The sequence below is a fragment of the Lepidochelys olivacea genome (genome assembly GCF_965140295.1).
Source record: "Lepidochelys olivacea isolate rLepOli2 genome assembly, chromosome: 4".
Lineage (NCBI taxonomy): Eukaryota > Metazoa > Chordata > Testudines > Cheloniidae > Lepidochelys > Lepidochelys olivacea.
In genome coordinates, this window is record NC_140414.1 from 129,788,008 (window position 1) to 129,813,433 (window position 25,426).

The window sequence follows — 25,426 nt, forward strand, 5'->3', positions numbered from 1 at the left end:
TTTTCCTAATATCCAACCTAAACCTCCCCCACTGCAACTTGAAACCATTACTCCTTGTCCTGTCCTCTTCCACCACTAAGAATAGTCTAGAACCATCCTCTCTGGAACCACCTCTCAGGTAGTTGAAAGCAGCTATCAAATCCCACCTCATTCTTCTCTTCCGCAGACTAAACAATCCCAGTTCCCTCAGCCTCTCCTCATAAGTCATGTGTTCCAGACCCCTAATCATTTTTGTTGCCCTTCGCTGGACTCTCTCCAATTTATCTACATCCTTCCTGTAGTGTGGGGCCCAAAACTGGACACAGTACTCCAGATGAGGCCTCACCAATGTCGAATAGAGGGGGACGATCACATCCCTCGATCTGCTCGCTATGCCCCTACTTATACATCCCAAAATGCCATTGGCCTTCTTGGCAACATGGGCACACTGCTGACTCATATCCAGCTTCTCGTCCACTGTCACCCCTAGGTCCTTTTCCGCAGAACTGCTGCCTAGCCATTCAGTCCCTAGTCTGTAGCTGTGCATTGGGTTCTTCCGTCCTAAGTGCAGGACCCTGCACTTATCCTTATTGAACCTCATCAGATTTCTTTTGGCCCAATCCTCCAATTTGTCTAGGTCCCTCTGTATCCTATCCCTGCCCTCCAGCATATCTACCACTCCTCCCAGTTTAGTATCATCCGCAAATTTGCTGAGAGTGCAATCCACACCATCCTCCAGATCATTTATGAAGATATTGAACAAAACTGGCCCCAGGACCGACCCCTGGGGCACTCCACTTGACACCGGCTGCCAACTGGACATGGAGCCATTGATCACTACCCGTTGAGCCCGACAATCTAGCCAACTTTCTACCCACCTTATAGTGCATTCATCCAGCCCATACTTCTTTAACTTGCTGACAAGAATACTGTGGGAGACCGTGTCAAAAGATTTGTTAAAGTCAAGATACAATACATCCACTGCTTTCCCTTCATCCACAGAACCAGTAATCTCATCATAGAAGGCGATTAGATTAGTCAGGCATGACCTTCCCTTGGTGAATCCATGCTGACTGTTCCTGATCACTTTCCTCTCATGTAAGTGCTTCAGGATTGATTCTTTGAGGACCTGCTCCATGATTTTTCCGGGGACTGAAGTGAGGCTGACTGGCCTGTAGTTCCCAGGATCCTCCTTCTTCCCTTTTTTAAAGATTGGCACTACATTAGCCTTTTTCCAGTCATCCGGGACTTCCCCCGTTCGCCACGAGTGTTCAAAGATAATGGCCAATGGCTCTGCAATCACACCCCCCAGTTCCTTTAGCACTCTCGGATGCAACTCGTCAGGCCCCATGGACTTGTGCACGTCCAGCTTTTCTAAATAGTCCCTAACCACCTCTTTCTCCACAGAGGGCTGGCCATCTATTCCCCATGTTGTGATGCCCAGCGCAGCAGTCTGGGAGCTGACCTTGTTCGTGAAGACAGAGGCAAAAAAAGCATTGAGTACATTAGCTTTTTCCACATCCTCTGTCACTAGGTTGCCTCCCTCATTCATTAAGGGGCCCACACTTTCCTTGGCTTTCTTCTTGTTGCCAACATACCTGAAGAAACCCTTCTTGTTACTCTTAACATCTCTCGCTAGCTGCAGCTCCAGGTGCGATTTGGCCCTCCTAATTTCATTCCTACATGCCCGAGCAATATTTTTATACTCTTCCCTGGTCATATGTCCAACCTTCCACTTCTTGTAAGCTTCTTTTTTATGCTTAAGATCCGCTAGGATTTCACCGTTAAGCCAAGCTGGTCGCCTGCCATATTTACTATTCTTTCGACACATCGGGATGGTTTGTCCCTGTAACCTCAACAGGGATTTCTTGAAATATAGCCAGCTCTCCTGGACTCCTTTCCCCTTCATGTTAGTCCCCCAGGGGATGCTACCCATCCGTTCCCTGAGGGAGTTGAAGTCTGCTTTCCTGAAGTCCAGGATCCGTATCCTGCTGCTTACCTTTCTTCCCTGTGTCAGGATCCTGAACTCAACCAACTCATGGTCACTGCCTCCCAGATTCCCATCCACTTTTGCTTCCCCTACTAATTCTTCCCGGTTTGTGAGCAGCAGGTCAAGAAAAGCTCCCCCCTAGTTGGCTCCTCTAGCACTTGCACCAGGAAATTGTCCCCTACGCTTTCCAAAAACTTCCTGGATTGTCTATGCACCACTGTATTGCTCTCCCAGCAGATATCAGGAAAATTAAAGTCACCCATGAGAACCAGGGCATGCGATCTAGTAGCTTCCACGAGCTGCCGGAAGAAAGCCTCATCCACCTCATCCCCCTGGTCCGGTGGTCTATAGCAGACTCCCACCACTACATCACTCCTGTTGCTCACACTTCTAAACTTAATCCAGAGACACTCAGGTTTTTCTGCAGTTTCGTACCGGAGCTCTGAGCAGTCATACTGCTCCCTTACATACAGTGCTACTCCCCCACCTTTTCTGCCCTGCCTGTCCTTCCTGAACAGTTTATAACCATCCATGACAGTACTCCAGTCATGTGAGTTATCCCACCAAGTCTCTGTTATTCCAATCACGTCATAATTCCTTGCATAATTCCTTTATGCAAAATGTTTATTTTATTTCTGTTTCTGTTTCTGTTTATTTTATGCAAAATGTTTATTTATGCATAATGTTTTTCCTGTTTTGCTCAGGAATTGTTGCTCCGAGGGCTTGATGAGTCTCGGCAGTCTCTCCGTCACATCGCAAATCTTAGCCCCGGCAAGCAGCAGACTTCTCGGTTTTCCCGGGCAGGGTGGCAGATAAGATGACTCAGTCCCCCGGAGTAGAGAGTCCCCGACCACCACCACCCACCTCCTTAATCAAGTTCAAGATCTTGGTCCTTATCTTCACAGTGCTCCATGGCCTGGACCCCGGGTATTTAAAAGACCTTGTAAAGCTCCAGATCAAAGACCATGGTCAATGACTCTGCCTCTCTGGCACAATGGAACTCTCTACAATAAGAGTAAAGCTCACATGTTTGGCATGCAGAACTTTCTCCATGGACGGTCCAAGACTGTGGAATGAACTCCCCCAAGAATTAAGAACCATCACAGTCTGCACCACTTTCCATTTCAAGTACAAGGCACATTTCTTAGATCTTGCCTTCTTTAACATGAACACAGAGCAATAGGTATATTTATTAAAAAACCCATAATAATAAAATGAGAAACCCTATGAAAACAAGACACTCCACTGTACATGCCTTTCCCTCTGGAGAGAGGATGAGAGAACAAACAACTCATGGCAGATGTATCGTCATGTTGCTTAATGCACCATTGGAAAGTGCTCAGACATGACGGTGATAAGCATGGTATAAAAACCTAAACAGAATAGAATAATGCTTCTTCTGAAAGACTTAAAGGGCTGATACATCCCTGTTACTATGGGTTAAATGTCTGATATGATTCTAAAACTTATGCTCTAACATTTAACTTACATGAAAATGGGTTATTTCTATTTTCATGGTAATGAGGCACTCTTTCCCAAAATGTGCTGAAAACATGCTAATTAGTTTTTAGTTAAACACTTGATGATCAAACAGTCAGTGGGATTGAGCAACAAACCTTTCATTATATGCAAATCAATGTTCTTGTAAACACAGACACAGGAGAAGCAGCAAAAATCTAGCGTTATGGAGTTCTGGTAGCTACTTCACAGTTAAAGTTAAAAACAGTTGCCCATTACAAGCCCCATATTCAATTCCTCCCCACTATCCCATCATGCCCCAAAAAAGCCAGTCCCTGGAAATGTTTTATGTCACACCTCATGCTAAGGTAGACTATTTCTGGAAGGCTTGGGGAAAAAATCATAAAAGGAGGTTTAAAGTGTGGGAGTTTGTCATGGGGGGTACAGACCTTCTGGGACCCAGAGGAAGAGAGCCCAAATGGTCATGGTTCTCCCAGACCATAGTGTGATGTTGCACTCTATATGTTTTATGGAAATATGATTATGAGTGTAAATATGATGTAACTGGAATATGCTTTATGCAAAAGGTCTCTTGTAAGGTATCATTACAAAGCTTATAATCTAGTGTTCATCCTATTTGTATGTATGTATCATTCTTGTATCTGAAGCTAGAAATATGAAGCATAACTCTGAAGTCCTATTGTAATTATGCAAAGTGTGGGTCATTAATGGTGGTTTGGAAGTTTGATGGCTCCCATTGACTGGGACAATTGCTTGTAAATGGCTCTGTTTACTTGCAAACCTCCCTGGATACCTGGGGGCCAGCCTTGGAAGAATGAAGAATGAGGTCTCACAGGACATGTGACCATGTCACATGATGCTGAAATCCATCTTAAACCTGGCACTTTTCCATTTAGAAGGAGGGGTGGGGATCCATAGAGACAAAGGATTTCCGCCTTGTGCCAAAGCTATAAAAGCGGGTGGAAGAGAATAAAGGAGGGTCCCAGTCATGAGAAAGCCCCTGCTTTTCACCTAAGATGCCTGCTGGAACTAACAAGGACAGTACCAGGAAAGGATTGGGCCCAGACTAGGAAGGAGTCTAGTCTGAAAGAAGCTTATTGGAATATCTCTGAGGATGAGATTTACCTGTATTCAGTTTCTTAATGTATTAGGCTTAGATTTGTGTATTTTGCTTTGTTTTGCTTGGTGACTTACTTTGTTCTGTCTATTATTACTTAAAACCACTTAAATCCTACTTTTTATACTTAATAAAATCACTTGTGTTTATTAATTAACCCAGAATAAGTGATTAATACCTGGGGGAGCAAACAGCTCTGCATATCTCTCTATTAGTGTTATAGAGGGAGGACAATTTATGAGTTTACCCTGTATATGCTTTATAGAGAGTAAAACGGATTTATTTGGGGTTTGTATCCCATTGGGAACTGGGTGCTGGAGATAGGTAACCTACTGAGTGGTTTTCAGTTAAAGCTTGCAGCTTTGGGGGTGTGGTTCAGACCTGGGTCTGTGTTGCAGCAGGCTCAACAAGCTGGCAGGGAAAACAGGCTCAGAGGTAATTTCAGCACATCAGGTGACAGTCCCAAGGCAGTCTCTGTCACTGGACCTGTCACACATAGTTTTTCTAATGAAGTGAGGTGACATCTGCCTGGAATGGGAAAGTGTAGACCGAGATGAATCCTTTCAGGAGCTCAAAATGAGAGTGTAGTGTAAGTGCCCCTGGAGTATATTTAGGGTATGTCTACACTGTACCTGAGAGAGAGCCTTACAGCCCGGGTAGACAGATGTGCTCGTTCTGCTCAAGCTAGCGTACTACAGATATCAGTATGGGTGTTGTGGCGCAGGCAGTGGCATGGACTAGCCACCCAAGCTCAGACCCTGGGGGTTGGGTGAGTTGGTACTCTGGCGGCTAGCTTTTGACACCTCCCATTCCACAATGTCCACACTGCTATTTTTAGCATGTTAGCTCAAGCAGAGCTAGTGTATGTTTGTTCACTCGAGATGTAAGACACACTCCCAGGTGCCTTTTAGACATATCTATACAGGCCATTCTGCTTTTAGGGCTGCTGCTATATGCTCAACATTCCTTAAAGGGGAACTTCAAATGTATGTACTGTTGTTAGTTTATTTTATGATATACACTTTGTTACATAGCAGCCAAAGGAATTGAAGGCTTGAAGGAAGGTGCTTTGCTTTTGTACTGGTTTCTAAAATAGAACATCAGACCTCTAGTCCATAAGAAGTTTGGGGTTTCTCCCCTTTTTTGGTATAAAAAAGGAGCTTTCTGTCCTTTTATGGATAAGATGTTGTGTCTCTGATCTGCTGGAGTCTCTAAATTATTTCCATACCATAGACTTTTTAAGTTTTCCGAACTTTTGGGGGGACCCCATACAAAATACAGGCAGGAAACAGTTAAGAACCCACCCTGCCTGCACACAGCCAAACTACCCCTATCCCAGATCAGCTGTTTGGGGGACAAGATAGGTGAGATAATATCTTTTACTGGACCAACTTCTGTTGGTGGAAGACACAAGCTTTCAAGCTTCACAGAGCTTTTCTTCCTGTCTGGGGAAGGTAACTAGTGTCTGACCTAAACACAAATTGGGACATATTGTTAAGCTTAAATGGTTCACACATGCTGTCGGAGACCACTTAAAACAAGGTGGGCAATTAAGGGTTAGCAAGCCATGGGCTGCGTTACAAATTGTTGTAATGAGTCATAAAACCAGTGTCTCTGTGGAGTCCATGGTTTTTAGTGTCTAGCAGAGTTATGAAGTTTAGCTCCCAGGCTTGTCTCTTGAAGGTGTTGCACAGGTTTCCTTTGAGGATGGGGCCTGTTAGGTCAGATATAGAGTGATCTCTTTGTGAAAAGCGTTCACCCACAGGTGATATGATGTTTTTTTCTTTCATCATTTTTCTATGTGAGTTCATTTGAGAGCATAGTGATAGTCTGGTTTCATGCACATAGTTGCTGTTGGGGCATTTGATGCACTGGATGAGGTACACTATTTATTGTGATCGGCATGTGGAGGACCTATGAATCTTGAAAAGTATGTCATGAGGGGTATGATTGTCACAGCAGTGGAAGTATGTCTGCAGGTTTTGCATCTGTTGTTCTGCCAGGGGCTGGTGGTACTTTGAGGTGGTATGTATTGGTGTGTACTAAAACATGCCAATTTATAGTTAGATGCCTGCATTTGAAAATGTGCTTTTTATTTGTGTTATTAAACAATCAAAAACAAATTTAGTTCATAAAATTCAAGGAAACGTTCATGGTTGAGATTGTTCTATATTACAATCAGAATGGAGTGTCTCTTTGGATTTGCTAGCAATTACAGTCTCAGTGACCTGGTGCAATCTGGGACTCTGTATTCACAGAATCTTTTTCTGTCTTTTGCCATGTTATTCCACTTACTTATTTCAGCAGGGAAAATGAATGTATGAATTGTTAGCAGCAATCACTTTAATCTGTAGCAGGGGTCAACACTGACATTTAAGCACACTACATTGTCATGTTGACTGACACTGTGTGATGATGCAAGACATGTAAATGACCAAATTCTGGCTCCCCGCTAAAATAATTAAAGTAATACACATCTAACTGTAGTGGGAAAATTACTGCCATTCATAACAGCAGTTTGCTCATCTGCAATAAATGCTGTGAAACTGTATGATCAAAAAGAAAAGGAGGACTGGTGGCACCTTAGAGACTAACATATTTAGTCTCTAAGGTACCACCAGTCCTCCTTTTCTTTTTGCGGATACAGACTAACACGGCTGCTACTCTGAAACCTGTATAATCAAAGTTCATTGTTGATGGATTTCCTCCTGCTGTTTGTATGTCTACTGAAGACTTGAACAGTAGGAATTCAGCAGCTAGATCCTACTTACTACAAACACATACTGAAGAATATATATTTATACATCAAAAAACACTTTCCCAGACAATATTTTGAAGAACCAAAACTTTGCCCCTTCTATGACCAATTGTTTAGCTTTTCTTACTGAGTCTTGGCACAGTCTTCAGTAAAGACAAAGCAAGCAGCTTAGCAGCCACCCATACCATAAATCAAGAAATTCCTGCAAAGAAAATTTCCTGGTGGAACAACAAGGTCATTAATGACTGTGTAAAATCCTTTTACATTGTAATATATCTGTGACCTTAGAAGATACACCAGCCTAACCTTGTCAAAACTTGTCTAACATTTTTATGAGCCTTAGCCTTCTTTTTGACTACAAGGAGATTTTGTGACATTCACAAAATATTTTTGGATGTATTAGGCAGAATTCAACTGAATGTATAAAACAGCTGAAACTCCTTTGTTTCCACAAACATGGCTGTGAATTGAAAGGTGATTCCAGGTGATTGTACGCTAATAAGCACATTTTTAGCAGCTGTCTAGCTTTGCTATTGAAATCCCATTTACAGTTTACCTGTACTTGTTCTACCTAAACAAAGAGCTTGTTAAACTGGTAAAAGTTACATACCCAGGCCAGAAGCTTGGTTCAGTTACCATAAAAAAATGTTATGGTGCCCAGGCAGGGTTAAAACCTGCCACCTGAGAATGCCCCTACACAGAGGGCTCCCTACTACGTGGAGCTGGCACAGACAGATGCATGCTGGAGATGAATGCCTGCCTGTGAGGATGGTGTTGCCAAGAGGGCTTCAGCTTTCTTAACCACAGGATGCTGTTCCAGGAAGGAGGACTGCTAAGCAGAGATGGGGTCCACCTATCGAGGAAGGGGAAGAGCATATTTGGATACAGACTGCCTAACCTAGTGAGGAGGGCTTTAAACTAGGTTAGAAGGGGGCAGGTGACCAAAGCCCACAGGTAAGTCAAAAACATGCAGACCTGGGAGAAGGATTGGAATTTGGGGGAGCATGGGCTATTGTAGCAGGGAAAAGGGAGAGAAACGACAGAACTGCGGGGGGAAGGGAAATCAAATCAGTATCTTAGATGTCTGTATACTTGGTGGTGATGGAGGACTTTAACTACTCAGACATCTGTTGGGAAAATAACACAGCAGGGCACAGATTATCCAACAAGTTCTTGGAATGTATTGGAAACAATTTTTTATTTCAGAAGCTGGAGAAAGCTACTGGGGAGAGGCTGGTCTAGATTTGATTTTGACAAATAGGGAGGAACTGGTTGAGAATTTGAAAGTAGAAGGCAGCTTGGGTGAAAGTGATCATGAAATGATAAGAGTTCATGATTCTAAGGAATGGTAGGACGGAGAACAGCAAAATTAAGACAATAGATTTCAAGAAGGCACACTTTAGCAAACTCTGGGAGTTGATAGGTAAGATCCCATGGGCGGCAAATCTAATGGGAAAAACAACTGAAGACAGTTGGCACTTTTTCAAAGAGACATTATTAAGGGCACAAGAGCAAACTATCCCACTGCATAGGAAAGATAGGAAGTATAGCAAGAGAACATCCTGGCTTAAGCAGGAGATCTTTGATGACCTAAAAATCAAAAAAGAGTCCTACAAAAAGTGGAAACTAGGTCAAATGACAAAGGATGAATATAAACAAAACTATGTAGGCACAAAATTAGAAAGGCCAAGGCACAAAATGGGATCAAACTAGCTAGAGACATAAAGGGTAACAAGAAAACACTCTACAAATACATTAGAAGCAAGAGGAAGACCAAGGAGAGGGTAGGCCCTTTACTCAATGAGGGGGGGAAAAACAGTAACACAATATGTGGAAAAGACAGAGATGCTTAATGACTTCTTTGTTTTGGTTTTCACCAAGAAGGTTGGTAGTGATTGGACGTCTAACATAGTGAATGCCAGTTAAAATGAGATAGGATCAGAAGCTAAAATTGGGAAGAAAAAAGTTAAAAATTACTTAGACAAGTTAGATGTCTTCAAGTCACCAGGGCCTGATGAAATGCATCCTAGAATACACAAGGAGCTGCCTGAGGAGATATCTATCTGAGACATTAGCGATTATCTTTGAAAAGTCATGGAAGACAGGAGAGATTCCAGAAGACAGGAAAAAGGCAAATAAGTGCCCATGTATAAAAAGGGAAATAACAACAACCTGGGAAATTACAGACCAGTCAGCTTAACTTCTGCACCTGGAAAGATAATGGAGCAAATAATTAAGCAATGAATTTGCAAACATCTAGAAGATAACAAGGTGATAAGTAACAGCATGGATTTGTCAAGAACAAATCTTGTCAAACCAACCTGATAGCTTCTTTGACAGGGTAACAACAAGCCTTGTGGATAGGGGAGAAACAGAAGACTTGGTATATCTTGACTTTAGTAAAGCTTTCGATACTGTCTCACATGACCTTCTCATAAACAAACTAGGGAAATGCAACCTAAAATGGAGCTACTATAAGGTAGGTGCATAACTGGTTGGAAAACCATTCCCAGAGTGTAGTTATCAGTGGTTCACAGTCATGCTGGAAGGGCATAACAAATGGGGTCCTGCAAGGATCAGTTCTGGGTCCGAATCTGTTCGATATCTTCATCAATGATTTAGATAATGGCATAGAGAGTACACTTATAAAGTTTGCGGACGATACCAAACGGGGAGGGGTTGCAAGTGCTTTGGAGGATAGGATTATAATTCAAAATGATCTGGACAAACTGGAGAAATGGTCTGAAGTAAATAGGTTGAAATTCAATAAGGACAAATGCAAAGTATTCAACTTAGGAAGGAACAATCAGTTGCACCCATACAAAATGGGAAATGACTGCCTAGGAAGGACTACTGTGGAAAGGGATTTGGGGGTCATAGTGGACCATAAGCTAAATACGAATCAACAATGTAATACTGCTGCAAAAAAAGCAAACACCATTCTGAGATGTATTAGCAGGAGTGTTGTAAGCAAGACACGAGAAGTAATTCTTCTGCTCTACTCCACTCTGATTAGGCCTCAGTTGGAGTATTGGGTCCAGTTCTGGGTGCCACATTTCAGGAAAGATGTGGACAAGTTGGAGAAAGTCCAAAGAAGAGCAACAAAAATGATTAAAGGTCTAGAAAACATGACCTACGAAGGAAAAATGAAAAAATTGGGTTTGTTTAGTCTGGAAAAGAGAAGACTGAGGGGGGACATGATAACAGTTTTCAAGTACATAAAAAGTTGTTACAAGGAGGAGGGAGAAAAAATGTTCTTAACCTCTGAGGATAGGACAAGAAGCAATGGTCTTAAATTGTAGCAAGGGAGGTTTAGGTTGGACATTAGGAAAAACTTACTAACTGTCAGGGTGGTTAAGCACTGGAATAAATTGCCAAGGGAGGTTTTGCAATCTCCATCATTGGGAATTTTTAAGAGTAGGTTAGACAAACACCGGACGGGGATGTTCTAGATAATATTTAGTCCTGCCATGAATGCAGGGGACTGTACTAGATTACCTCTCGAGGTCCCCTCCAGTTCTGTGATATCACCAAGCCTTCTCCCATACCCCTGGGATAGAGAATATGGAAAGCGTAGTGGACTATGACTGTTCTCTGCTTATCACTCATATAGAGGCTCTTTAGAAGGAGAGCCATAAGGCTGCTCTAACTTACACCTGGGGCTAGATTGACTCATGCACACCCAAGAGTATGGGGAGCACACAGGTAGCTTAAAGCCACTTTTGTTTTACCTCTCCCTCCTTGCCCTAAATGCAGGAAGGGAATAAATGAGAATCAGGCCTCAGCTGTGCAACCTTGTACATGTGTTTTTCCTCTTCAGGGCTTGTCAGCATGGCAACCTGGTTTTGTGTGATACCACCAAATGCAGTAGAACATTCAGAAGGGTATGGACTGTTGGTGTACTCATTTGCATGCCAATAATTGGAACATTCTTCCACTTCACATATCATTGCTGATTTCTGAACTGTGCCAACAATACCAGTGGTTAAAGGAACATAGAATGTGCACCTAGTTAATTTCTCAAGTGTTTGTAAGCGTTCATATGGTTGCCTTTGTAATGGATGCCATAGTTTCCAGTCTAGTAAAGCTAAAGGCTGATACCCTAATAATTTATCAGGCTTCACTTTCTGTTTTGTTTGATATAATCAATTATATGCTGGCTTGATATGCTATTTTGTGGTGGTGCCTATCTATCTGAAAATTACATTAAAAGTAACCTGCATGTTCAGGACCCAGTTAGACTGAGTGATACAAACGAAGAGCACATTTTTAAGCAAAGTTTAGTCATCACACCTTAGCTGATTTGTACTAGCTTTTAATATAAGGTGACTTGAGACTAAATGTGCTAAGGACATGTAAGTTCATATTGTACACAGCAGTATCTCATGAATATCAGCTATCTTACTCATTCTTCAATCCCCATAATTAATTAATTCTCTAGAAGCAATCCCCTTTGGTGGGATCCGTACAACCTGAGCAATGAATCACACTGACTTGAGATAATGCAGGATTTAGGCTCTGTACAGCAGGATTAACATACAAAGTCAGTAGTTTATTCAGATGAAATGCAAGCTGCAGGAAATGGCCCATCATCTGCAAATAGGTTAGCAGTCATACTATAGTAACAGAAATGCCATCACAGACTTGCACACTATCTGATAACGCTGCTAAGTACATGCCTGGAGAACAATATTCTTGGGACACTTTACCGACACTTGTTGATTGTGTATGTAGATTCTCCAATCATAGCTCCCTGGCAAAGTCATGTCACATCTAATTTCCTACAAAACTATTTAAACTTTAAATATTTTTGAGTGTAAGATAAGGTCTCCTTCAAATTAAAGCATCTTTTAATACTGTTATCATGAGCCTGAATAAAACCACTGCCAGCAAACAAATGTTGTTTCATTGGGGTTCTGTCATCTTTGGCATGATAGTCTGTTCTAAATAACTTTCCAAACATAGCAGCTAAGAAAACTAATTGAACTTGGTCTTACCTATGGTATTAGAACCATTCTGATCTAAAATAACACAAAGATTGCATTTTAAAGGAATCCTTCATCAACCAAAATGCAGAGGCTACTTATCTATCACAGTAAACGCTTCTTGAGTAGACAGCATGGAACAACATTCTTGGTAGTAGATGAGCTCTGGAAAGTAGTAACCCTGGGGATTCCTTGCATGCTCCCTCAGAGCACTGAAAATTCAGAGCCAGTAATTTATAAGGAGCAGTGGCCCCAACTCTATTTCAGTTCCATTATTCTTAATCAGAATACACTCTAGAGATACCAGACAGTTGGGCAGGGCAGACCTATGCTGTCAATTGACTTGAACTACAGTTACTAAATAATAGCCTTTCTTTCTCCTTTGAGTAGTGACAGCATAGAGTCCCACTCTTTGGGGATTAACTTGCAGTAACAAAGCCAATCAGAGCTGGGACTACAGAGAACTAGTTAAATAATGATTGCAGGGCTGCTCTATGGAACTGAGCATGAGAACTGGAAGCTAAATCAATAAAATGAATTGAACTTCAAGTAGCAGCCTTCTGTACCTCAATGATAGAAACTTCTAAGGCCTTGTCTACACTAAAGGGAAAATCGATCTAAGCTATGCAATCTGAGTTACGTGAACAGCGTAACTCAAATTGACATAGCTTAGATCTACTTTCTGCAGGGTCCACACTATGCAACGTCGATGGGAGACGCACTCCTGTCAACTCCCCTTACTCTTCTCGATCAAGTGGAGTATAGGAGTCGACAGGAGAGCCATTGGCGGTCAATTTAGCGGGTCTTCACTAGACCCACTAAATCTACTGCTGATGCATCAATTGCCACACCATGGATCCTCCGGTAAGTGTAGACAAGCCCTAGGATATGCAGAAGCAGCTGCTTTGGGCCTGACTGAATCTATATATACACATACAAAATGATGGGGTTTAAATTAGCTGTTACTACTCAAGAAAGATCTTGGAGTCATTGTGGATAGTTCTCTGAAAACATCCACTCAATGTGCAGCAGCAGGCAAAAAAGTTAAACAGAATGTTGGAAGTCATCAGGAAAGGGATAGATAAAAAGACAGAAATTATCATATTGCCTCTGTATAAATCCATGGTACACCCACATCTTGAATACTACATGCAGATCTGGTCGCCCCATCTCAAAAAAAGATATATTGGAATTGGTAAAGGTACTGAAAAAGGCAACAAAATGATTAGGGGTATGGAATGGCTTCCATATGAGGAGTGATTAATAAGACTGGGACTTTTCAGCTTGGAAAAGAGACGACTAACATGGGATACAATAGAGGTCTGTAAAATCATGACTGGTGTTGAGAAAGTAAATAATGAAGTGTTATTTACTCCTTCTCATAACATAAGAACTAGGGGTCACCAAATGAAATTAATAGGCAGCAGGTTTAAAACAAGTGAAAGGAAGTATTTCTTCACACAACCCACAGTCAACCTGTGAAACTCTTTGCCAGAGGATGTTGTGACAGCCAAGACTATACCAGGGTTCAAAAAAGAACTAGATAAATTAATGGAGGACAGGTCCATCAATGGCTATTAGCCAGGATGGACAGGGATGGTGTCTCTAGCCTCCGTTTGCCAGAAGCTGGGAATAGGTGACAGGGGATGGATCACTTGATGATTACCTGTTCTGTTCATTCCCTCTGAAGCACCTGGCATTGGCCACCGTTGGAAGACAGGTTACTGGGCTACATGGACCTTTGGTCTGACTCAGTATGGCCATACTTATGTTCTTATATCTTAAGACTCTGAGCCACTGACACATGACAAGCTGATACACAAATTAAATATAAGAAGAACTAAAACACCAAACAAAACCCAAAAGGAAAAGATTAAAGTTAATCAGCAATAAAATAATAGCAACTAGCCACAAGGTCAGGATACAATAAAAAGAAGGAACAAGACACCCATGTGTGTTTGTGTGTGCACACATGCACATGTCATGTCTTGCATTGCCTTCCTTTATTTGTAAACCCTTTTAGTTTAGACTTTAAGCTCTCTGGGGCAGGGACCTGCCTTCTGCATGTATGAAGCACCTTCCAGAACTCTGGGCACTATACAATAGTGAATAATAACAAATACAATTTAGACAATCTTTAAGATATTTCTTCTTGATCTATCCCCATGCTATTAGTAACTGAGGTGGATTATGAAAAGATATAGTTCCCTAACATGTCTTTAACTAAGGCCTTGTCCACACTACAGGGGAAATTTGATCTAAGCTATGCAATTTGAGTTACGTGAATAGTGTAACTCAAATCAACATAGCTTAGATCTACTTACCATGGGGTCCACTCTACACAATGTCGACAGGAGATGCTCTTATGTCAATTCCCCCTACTCTTCTCGAACTGGTGGAGTACAGGAGTTGACACGAGAGTAATCTGAGACTCGCTAAATCAACCGCAGATGCATCGATCGCTGCTCATTGATCCCCCGGTAAGCGTAGACAAGCTCCAAGATACACAGTCTAGCCTCTCCACATAGAGAATGAGATTTAAGGAAGGGTATTGTGAAGTTAGTGTATTGGTTAGGTGGAAATGAGAAATCACTTTAGTTGGCTATCTAGGATCATTTTAATGATATGGAATTGTTTCTGATTAACTAGAAAGTGAGTATTATGGAGGTAAAGTTGCTGTTCCAGATACATTTCAGAGTAGCAGCCGTGTTAGTCTGTATTTGCAAAAAGAAAAGGAAAACTAGTGGCACCTTAGAGATTAACCAATTTATTTGAGCATAAGCTTTCGTGAGCTACAGCTCACTTCATCGGATGAATTCAGTGGAAAATACAGTGAGGAGATTTATATACACACAGAACATGAAAAAATGGGTGTTATCATACACACTGTAAGGAGAGTGATCACTTCAGATGAGCTATTACCAGCAGGAGAGCGGGGGGGGGGGGGAACCTTTTGTAGTGATAATCACGATGGGCCATTTCCAGCAGTTAACAGGAACATCCGAGGAGCAGTGGGAGGTGGGGGATGGGGAAATAAACATGGGGAAATAGTTTTACTTTATGTAATGACACATCCACTCCCAGTCTCTATTCAAGCCTAAGTTAATTGTATCCAGTTTGAAAATTAATTCCAATTCAGCAGTCTCTCGTTGGAGTCTATTTTTGAAGTCTTTTTGTTGTAATATTGCGACCTTTAGGTCTGAAATCGAGTGACCAGAGAGACTGAAGTGTTTTCCGACTGGTTTATGAATGTTATAATTCTTGACATCTGATTTGTGTCCATTTATTCTTTTACGTAGAGACTGTCCAGTTTGACCAATGTACATGGCAGAGGGGCATTGCTGGCACATGATGGCATATATCACATTGGTAGATGTACAGGTGAACGAGCCTCTGATAGTGTGGCTGATGTGATTAGGCCCTATGATGGTGTCTCTGAATAGATATGTGGACACAGTTGGCAACGGGCTTTGTTGCAAGGATAGGTTCCTGCGTTAGTGGTTCTGTTGCGTGGTTGCTGGTGAGTATTTGCTTCAGGTTGGGGGGCTGTCTGTAGGCAAGGACTGGCCTGTCTCCCAAGATTTGTGAGAGTGATGGGTCGTCCTTCAGGATAGGTTGTAGATCTTTGATGATGTGTTGGAGGGGTTTTAGTTGGGGGCTGAAGGTGATGGCTAGTGGCGTTCTGTTATTATCTTTGTTGGGCCTGTCCTGTAGTAGGTGACTTCTGGGTACTCTTCTGGCTCTGTCAATTTGTTTCTTCACTTCAGCAGGTGGGTATTGTAGTTGTAAGAATGCTTGATAGAGATCTTGTAGGTGTTTGTCTCTGTCTGAGGGGTTGGAGCAAATGCAGTTGTATCATAGAGCTTGGCTGTAGACGATGGATCGTGTGGTGTGGTCTGGGTGAAAGCTGGAGGCATGTAGGTAGGAATAGCGGTCAGTAGGTTTCCGGTATAGGGTGGTGTTTATGTGACCATCGCTTATTAGCACTGTAGTGTCCAGGAAGTGGATCTCTTGTGTGGACTGGTCCAGGCTGAGGTTGATGTTGGGATGGAAATTGTTGAAATCATGGTGGAATTCCTCAAGAGCTTCTTTTCCATGGGTCCAGAAGATGAAGATGTCATCAATGTAGCGCAAGTAGAGTAGGGGCATTAGGGGACGAGAGCTGAGGAAGTGTTGTTCTAAGTCAGCCATAAAAAAGTTGGCATATTGTGGGGCCATGCGGGTACCCATAGCAGTGCCGCTGATTTGAAGGTACATATTGTCCCCAAATGTGAAATAGTTATGGGTGAGGACAAAGTCACAAAGTTCAGCCACCAGGTGTGCCGTGACATTATCGGGGATACTGTTCCTGACGGCTTGTTCCTTACAGTGTGTATGGTAACACCCCTTTTTTCATGTTCTGTGTGTATATAAATCTCCTCACTGTATTTTCCACTGAATGCATCCGATGAAGTGAGCTGTAGCTCACGAAAGCTTATGCTCAAATAAATGGGTTAGTCTCTAAGGTGCCACTAGTACTCCTTTTCTTGTTCCAGATACATGATTTTGTGTCTGAATATTTGGTACTCAGAATCTAGTCACAACAAAGAGCCTGTACCAATATGCTAAGGATACTTTACATCTTTAAATTCAAATTTAGTAGATTTGTATGATATATATTAGGTAGGGCTGTCAAGTGATTAAAAAAATTGCGATTAATTATGATTAATCGTGTGATTAACTGCACTGTTAATAATAGAAAACCATTTATTTAAATATTTTTGGATGTTTTCTACATTTTCAGATATACTGATTTCAATTACAACACAGAATACAAAGTGTACATTCTCCACACCTCATCCCTCTCAGATTTTGGAAGGCATTTCAATTCTTAAATCTTGGGTAGAGTGCTATATCTTTACTAAGAAATCTCACATTGGTATCTTTGCATTTTGGCAAATCTGCTGTGAAAGTGTTCTTAAAATGAACATGTGCTGGGTCATCATCTGAGACTGCTATAACATGAAATATATGGCAGAATGCAGGTAAAACGGAACAGAAGACATACAATTCTCCCCCAAGGAGTTCAGTCACAAATGTAATTAACGCATTATTTTTTTAACGAGCGTCATCAGCATGGAAGCATGTCCTCTGGAATGGTGACCGAAGCATGAAGGGGCGTATGAATGTTTAGCATAACGGCACATAAATACCTTGCAATGCCGGCTACAAAAGTGCCATGCAAATGCCTGTTCTCACTTTCAGGTGACACTGTAAATAAGAAGCAGGCAGCAGAATCTCCCATAAATGTAAATAAAGTTGTTTGTCCTAGAGATTGGCTGAACAAGAAGTAGGACCGAGTGGGCTTATAGGCGCTGAAGTTTTACATTGTTTTGATTTTGAGTGCGGCTATGTAACAAAAAAAATCTACATTTGTAAATTACACTTTCACGATAAAGAGATTGCACTACAGTACTTATATGAGGTGAATTGAAAAATACTATTTCTTTTATTTATCATTTTTACAGTGCAAATATTTGTAATAAAAAAATATAAAGTGAGCACTGTACACTTTGTATTCTATATTGTAATAGAAATCAATATATTTGAAAATGTAGAAAAACATCCAAAATATTCAATACATTTCAATTGGTATTCTATTGTAATTTAATGAATTGCAATTAATTTTTTTAATCGCAGTTAATTTTTTTGAGTTAATCACGTGACTTAATTGCAAGTAATCAAGAGCCCTAATTTGAACAGCAAGATTGAAATCATGCCCATATTGAAGACAATCGCAGAACTCCTAATAAATGGAGTCAGGATTTCACCCCAAATCTTTCATTCCTGCAAACAACAAGATATTAGCAACAATGTAATATTCTAAACATCTCTATGGTATTTTAAACTAACTTTAATGCAGCTGCTCTTCCAAGTGCTGCTCTGAACAGGGAAATCTGCTCCAGTTTGTCTAGAAGTTGTTGTTCCTTGGCTTGTTTTTCATGTATTATCTGGTCTCTCTTCTCCTCCTCTGCCTTCTTCTGTGCTTCTTTCAGTAAAGCTAGGCGTTCACGCAGTTCCACTATTGACATTTCACCACTAAAGCCATAGCCAGCAGTCTACAGAAATACAAATCAGTGAGTGGAAAAAGACTATATTGATCATGTTTCAGCTCACATTGACGTCACTGGGAGTTTTGACTTCAATTAAGCAGGATTTGGCCTTAACTTATTTTCAAGCTACTTTCTGTGGCATAGAAATAATTTTCAGAGATGTATCTTAGTACATGAGTCTAAGATGTGACAATACAACTTTTCACAGAAGAAATCTCATCTAGGAAACAAACTGAACTAACCACAAATATAAAAGTCCAGTTTTATCTGACCAGAAATGATTCTAGATAACACAAAATCCAGTTTTAATAGGAAGTTTAAAAGTTAACAGCATCATTTTAAATTTGGAAAACTGTGAAATCTGTGAAACCAGAAGGGAATATACATTCAAAAATAAATACTGAGATCATTTGTTTGCTAGTATCTGTTTTTCCACTTGGGTGGAAGAGTAATCTAGCTGCAGATTATGGGCCAGATCCTGTGAAATATTGAGCACCTGCATTTAACAGCTGAGGTTAATAGGAGTTAACTGTTCTGCACCTGGCAAGATCAGACCCTTAATGTCCAAGGCCAACATTTTAAAATCTGAGTGCCTAAAGTTTGGCATTGAATTCTGGATTTAGGAGCCCAAAGAGAAGCAGCCAGAGTTTCAAGGGTGCTGAGAAACCACAACCCTCATTGAAGTAAATTTTCTGTAGTATTTGGCTGGTGAATCTTGCCCATATGCTCAGGGTTTACCTGATCGCCATATTTGGGGTTGGGAAGGAATTTTCCTCCAGGGCAGATTGGAAGAGGCCCTGGAGGTTTTTCGCCTTCCTCTGTAGCATGGGGCACAGGTCACTTGCTGGAGGATTCTCTGCTCCTCGAAGTCTTTAAACCACGATCTGAGGACTTCAATAGCTCAGACATAGGTGAGAGGTTTTTCATAGGAGTGGTGGGTGAAATTCTGTGGCCTGCGTTGTGCAGGAAGTCAGACTAGATGTTCATAATGGTCCCTTCTGACCTAAATATCTATGAATCTATGAAAATGGGAGCTGCAGGTAGTCAGCATCTCAGAAAATCAGGACACTTCTAAACAGAAGTTTAGGGGCTTGACATTTTTAGCCCACTACCAAAGCCATATATAAGCAGTAAAATTATCTGCTGTGAAGGAATAGGACCCCTTCCACATATTTACAGGATCACCCCAGTTATTGTACCTCACAGACCTCTGAAATACAAACATCAAAATTACGTAATCATCACACTGAGCTTCTAAGCAATCTCTCTTCCAAAAGGACATTGCTGGGTCTCAACACCATGTGCATCAGTACCTCCACCCTGTACCAATGCAATGCATGCTGATGGGTGCATATATAGACACAAATACTGGGCTTCTGAGTAGTTTCCTTTCCAAAACTGCATCAGTTTCACACCAAAAAACGACTATTTTTGTCTATCCTGATGCATTTTAATTTTCACATTTCAAGATGCATATCCTTGAACTATCCCCTCATCTACTGTTTGACCCAGTCAGTACATTGTTGCAGAGCTGTAATACATGAAGTGAAAGGGAAATGCATTAGTACAGGATGGAGATTCTGGTGGTGGTGTGTGAAAACTTAGTAGGGAGACTGTGCAATGTCCTTTTTTGGAAGCGGATTTGCTTAGAAGCCCAACGTGGTGACTGAGTTTCAGAAATCTTTGTGGGATGGTCCTGGGAATATATGAAGGGGCTCCTTTTCCTGCACAGTAGATAACACTGCTGTTCATGTTTCAGAGTAGCAGCCGTGTTAGTCTGTATTCGCAAAAAGAAAAGGAGGACTTGTGGCACCTTAGAGACTAACCAATTTATTAGAGCATAAGCTTTCGTGAGCTACAGCTGCTGCTACTCTGAAACCTGTCATTATGCAAGGCACTGCATTTAGCCGTATGGAGTGGAAATCTATCAACTGCTGTTCATGTAACTGGAGTGCCACCAGGTGGATAGCTGGGGACATTAAAGATTATGAAAGTAAGTGAGAATTTCATGGACTCAAATTCTATTTCATCTAGTTTGAAAGTGTATTTTTACAAAAGAGAAATGCAGGCTAAGCAAGTAAAATGTACTAACTGAAATCGGAGTCACATCTTAAGCACTACTAGGAAATTATAATGTAAACCTGAGAGTTCTCATTCCTTTCTTTATCTGGTTGTAATTTGAATGACCAGCTCACTTTTACCAAATTTACATTTAGCAAGGGCTTCCCTTTGGCTTGATTTGGAATGAGTATTTCAAATATGACTTCAAATGTGTTGTGTTCACTTGCTATTTGAATCTCCTCTCAGGAATGAGTTAGATAGGAAACCATATTTAAAGCCAAATACTGCCCTTGGATACAAATGGGAACAATGGGAGCTGTATGTGAGGAGCTGACTGCAAAATTTTGCCCACTGTCAATGGCAATGAAATGAACTAGGCCTATAAATGAGAAAGTACCGGAATTCCCATCCCTTTCGTTTTAATGAACCAGACAATGAGTGCTGCTCCACAGCAGCATGTGATTGAGAGAGCTCTGTAATTCCAAGCCCTGACTACATTAAAGAACTGTGCCATTGCACCACTGCTGCTCAGACTGGTTCAGTCATAAAAGTGCAAGTTGCAATGTGAACAGACAAGAGAGCCTGTTCAGGGTCCACAAAGTGCATTGCGTGCATTCACAGCACTCCCTGTGAGCACTGCAGAGCTTGTGGATTGTTGACTCTTTCCCACATCCCCAGGGAATAGGTATATAACCTCTGAGACATAATGTCTATTTGTAGTTGTTCACATTTTTGGCTTGCTCCATTGTCTGCTTTAAATAGCTTCATCCCATGTGAAGGTCTGTATATGCACTGTCAAGAGCAGGGTCTATGCTCTAGGTGGATACCGCCTTTGGTTGATAGTGCTCCAAGGGAGAAGGAAGTTGACTTTATTCTTTTTTTCTTCAGTTATTCATTTTTTTTTCAGATAAATTGGGTTTCTCTATTGTTTTTTTCTGTTCTTATTTTGTTAGGTTTATACTTTGCTTTGTAGCTGATCCCAGTTTCATTCTCTTGTGTTTCCCTTTAAGGTCCCAAGTGACACTGTCCAGCCAGTCCTCCCTTCTTCTCACTACTAATGCAGTGTCCCCCACAGGGAATTAATAGCTTCTTTGGGAAACAGGGGGTAGGGAAATGGGATGGGGCAGAAGGGACAAAAGTGGATTTTGGAGAAGTATGGCGAGGTAACATGGTGGATTTGTTTGGGGATCTGAGGAGATGGTGAGGGGTAAGTAGGTTGCTAATGACTCAGGTCTGTTTTCTGCTTTTAGATATCAAGAGTTTGGAAGATACTGCCAAAGGAGCATATGGACTGCTGCACCAGCAACGCCCTCTCATGGAAGGAACAGCATCTCTCTGTTGGTTTCTGCTAACTAACCATTAAGGATTTTTTTCTTTTTCTTTTTCAGCTGAATTCCCATGGAAGAAAGGAAAAACTAAAAGAGAGCAGTTCTGATTGTTTACAAGTGTTATTCAACTTTTATTTTGCTTTATCTTTTTGTTTTGTTATGCTGCTCTGGGTATATGGGGAAGGGGCAAGGGAGGAAGACGAGATCCTGGGCAGAGCTGAGACCAGTCAAGTTTTGCATCAGGTGCTTTTGGGCCTGTATGCAGCCAGTAGGTGGCTGGCTTGAGAGGTGGCAGAGCCAATTGCTAATGTTGTCACTGAAGGGTGGGTGGGAGCATTGTGGGATTGTGCTAGGAGGACTAATTGCACCAATGCAATTGCCACGCTTGTGTTTCCTGTCCAGAGACACAGTATAGGAGGCATAGCTTTACTCAGAGTCAGTGTAGTCACTGCAGTGATATGAACACCTCTACATCATTCCAAGCTCTATGTGTGGACATGAGAGCTCCAAGTATTGACAAAACAGTTACTGTGAAGGTAGAGCAATCTAGGGGCTCTACTTGGAAATGTCTTAAGAGACATGTTATAGGATGAAATCCTGGCACTACTGGACTTAATGGCAAAATTCCCATTGACTTCAATGGGGTTTAGGATTTGATCTGTGCTCGTGATGTTTTCTCTTATAAAGTGTTCATTTTATAAACTCTGGGAAAATTCAGGTTCAGATTTAATTTTTCAATCAAAGCTGCATGTCTTGGGCTCATCTCTAATTGCATGTATCCAACATGCAATATTTTTGTATGCAGTATAATTCACGTCTGTGTGAAAGGTAAACATACCTCTAAAACAGTTATTTTTTTCCTTATGAACCTACCTGGGTTAAGTCAACAAACTTGTTCCTAAAGAATGGCAGAGATTCTATAGCTCTTATCTGTTGAATCAATTCATATCTTTTCCTAATCTTCTCTTCTTCTTCTTCCAGAGCTTGACGAAGAAGTTCTCGGCTCTCCTCAGACACTTCCTGAACTGAGAGAAAACAAATAACCCATGTTAGCTGCATGTCGGATGCTGCAATACATCTGGAGATGAATTCTTGTACATGTGTGAATAATGACTAATACTGATCTGAATATACTTCAGGTTGTTACCCTGCCCTGGTAGGAAGGATGATGAGAGAGACTAATAATTACTTTCCATCTCTAATATCTGTGATTCTATGAGACTTACAGACACAGAACTGAAATATAAAGCAGTTTATACTTACAGTTGACACAATTAGTATGTAGTAATTTATTTTCTAGTTTAGACTCGAGACCAAAAAAAATAGGAAAATGCGTAGTTTCATTTACTTAAAGTACAGACTCTGTCTAGCATCAAATATTCATAGCTTTCCAAGCTGTATGTACTCTGGAAAGCTATGGATTCTAGCTCACTGCCAGGCTCACCTATCTAGGAGAAAGACTGGCTTACTCAGTGTAACCCAGGAACCTCTTGGTGCCAACTGGCAGAGGGCACAGGGGCCGCATAGAGTTTTACAGGGATCTCCTGGGTCAGATATACGCAAATTAAGTTGACCAAAGGGTGGCATGTGAAGCCTTTACCAAGAGCCAAATAATCATTGCAAAATGTATGTACAGATAATGTTTAAGAAATTATGTTGTTAAGGTATGTGAGTTAAGGCAGGTCACCAGAAAGTGATAAACATGCTGCTGTCAGGTAGGAGGGAAGAGATGCTTCTCTCTTTCTCTGGCTGGTCATGTGTGTATTGTCACTTTCACAATGGAGGCCTATCTACAATCTGAGCTCAATGGTAATCAAGAGATTGTGAAATTGACAAGAAAGAGGCACACAGGAGACTGTCCTATTTATGAGTAAAGACAAAGATGACTGGGGGTACAGGGGGACACTCTCGGATCTTTTCCACCGAGGAGGCAAGCTGACAGCACGACTTGTCTCATGAAGGGAAGACCGCAGCCAAGACTGGCTGTAATATGCTGGAAGGATTTTGGGTGAGCTTTGACCTATAAGACATGACAGTAACTAGTTAAGTAAGTCTAGGTTCTAAAATGTGTTTTTATTTTATATGAAACCATTTGTCTCCAATATTTATACTTGCTATCACTTGAATCTTTGTTAAACAGACTTTAACTATAAACTTCCCTACGTGCTGAGTGTTAAAGTAGAACAGTAATGTGAGGTGTATCTGGTAAGCTGGGGCATGGTGTTGCTTTGGGAGCAGTGAATCTGTGAATACTGTGGGTGTCCAAAAGACTAGAGGCTGGACACTCCAGGGGGACAATCCAAGGGCTTATGGTTGGAGTGTGTCTATTGCTAACCTACAGAAGGACAGCAGGGCCTGTGTAGGCTGAGAGGGGAATGCTTATGTTGCCCTTGGCCAGTGGAGCTCATCTTCTGCACTCTATATTTCTCAAGGCTAGAGACTGCCTATTCCTTCACTAGGTATTAGTGCAGTCCTATAATGGAGTAAGTACCATGCATATCTTTGGATGGAGGAAGAGACCAGCTTCATGACCACCACTAAGTCATCTGAGCTAAAATATAAACTGGAACGTCCCCTTGGAGAATTGTGGAAAGCCAGCAACATCCACTCTCCACTCCAATCACTGCTCTCCTTTTTCACGCCCAGTGATTTATTTTGGTTTAGAGAAGAAACTCTCTCTTATCTCAGTGGCTGCTTTCTTCTCCTCCTCCTCAGCTTGGAAGAGGTCAATAATGAGTTATGTCTCCTTTAAAATTTTCAGTTGGCCCAACAAGTCTTCTCTTTAGGACATTGGGGATTCAGTATTAGTCACATGAATCTGATCACCATATACTGGTATGGCAATCAGAACAGGCAGTCACATGTACCACTTCTGGCAGGAGTGTAGACTGGTAGCTTCAGAATGCCTGATTCTGCATCTTCCCCTTTAAACACAGGGAATAACTTCTCTGGGCCAGTAGCATAGCTTAGATGCTCATTTCAGCTAGAGTGGGCTCAAAGATTCACTTATTACATTGGTCCACTTGTTTACGGGAACATATATTCTGAATTTTCTCCCCCTCTTCTTTTTCAACAAAATTTAGATGAGTTGCCCACTAAAATAAAGATAAAATGACTTGGAAATTTGCCATCATATCCTAGGGGTTTGGCAACACAAATACCTATTTGTCGTTTGTACTTCTGGAGCTTCATTCGTGCTTGCTTCACATTTTTATGTCCTTCCACTACTTGCTCCACCAACTCTCTCATTTCCTTCGCTTCCTGAAGACGTTTCTCTGCATATTGGTGCATCAATTCTGCTGTCTAAACCCCAAACAAACAACAGGCCAGTAAAGAAAATGATAAAAACAACTCTTCTCTCTTTGCTGCAAGCTGTTAAAAACGGGTAAGAACAACTGGATTAGCAGGATTGCAGCCTCTACAAAAGTAACAAGTGTGTAAGGAGGGAGACAGGAGGGAAACCCCAGTTCGAGGATCCTGGTTCTGCCTTATTGTTCGATAGCAGTTCTGCAGGGTTTGTTGTAACTCTACAGCTGCAGTAACCTCTGTGCCCCCTTTACAGGAAAACCAACATGACAGGATGTTCAGAAGGCCACACAGACAGCCAAGGGGAGGGAAAGTTCATTTGCACCATCTC

The 25,426-nt window shown here is 41.5% G+C and overlaps 1 protein-coding gene across 2 annotated transcripts in view; it reads right to left on the reverse strand.

Moving 5' to 3' along the window:
- CFAP99 (cilia and flagella associated protein 99) overlaps positions 1-25,426 on the reverse strand; it is a 104,964-nt gene that overhangs the window by 12,099 nt on the left and 67,439 nt on the right. For both annotated transcript variants that reach the window (XM_084626974.1, XM_084626975.1), the window contains 3 exons: positions 24,951-25,092; positions 22,663-22,814; positions 18,201-18,406 (listed from right to left, as the gene is read on the reverse strand). In XM_084626974.1, the coding sequence (XP_084483100.1) occupies positions 18,201-18,406; positions 22,663-22,814; positions 24,951-25,092 (500 nt within the window). The remainder of the gene's footprint in view (positions 1-18,200; positions 18,407-22,662; positions 22,815-24,950; positions 25,093-25,426) is intronic.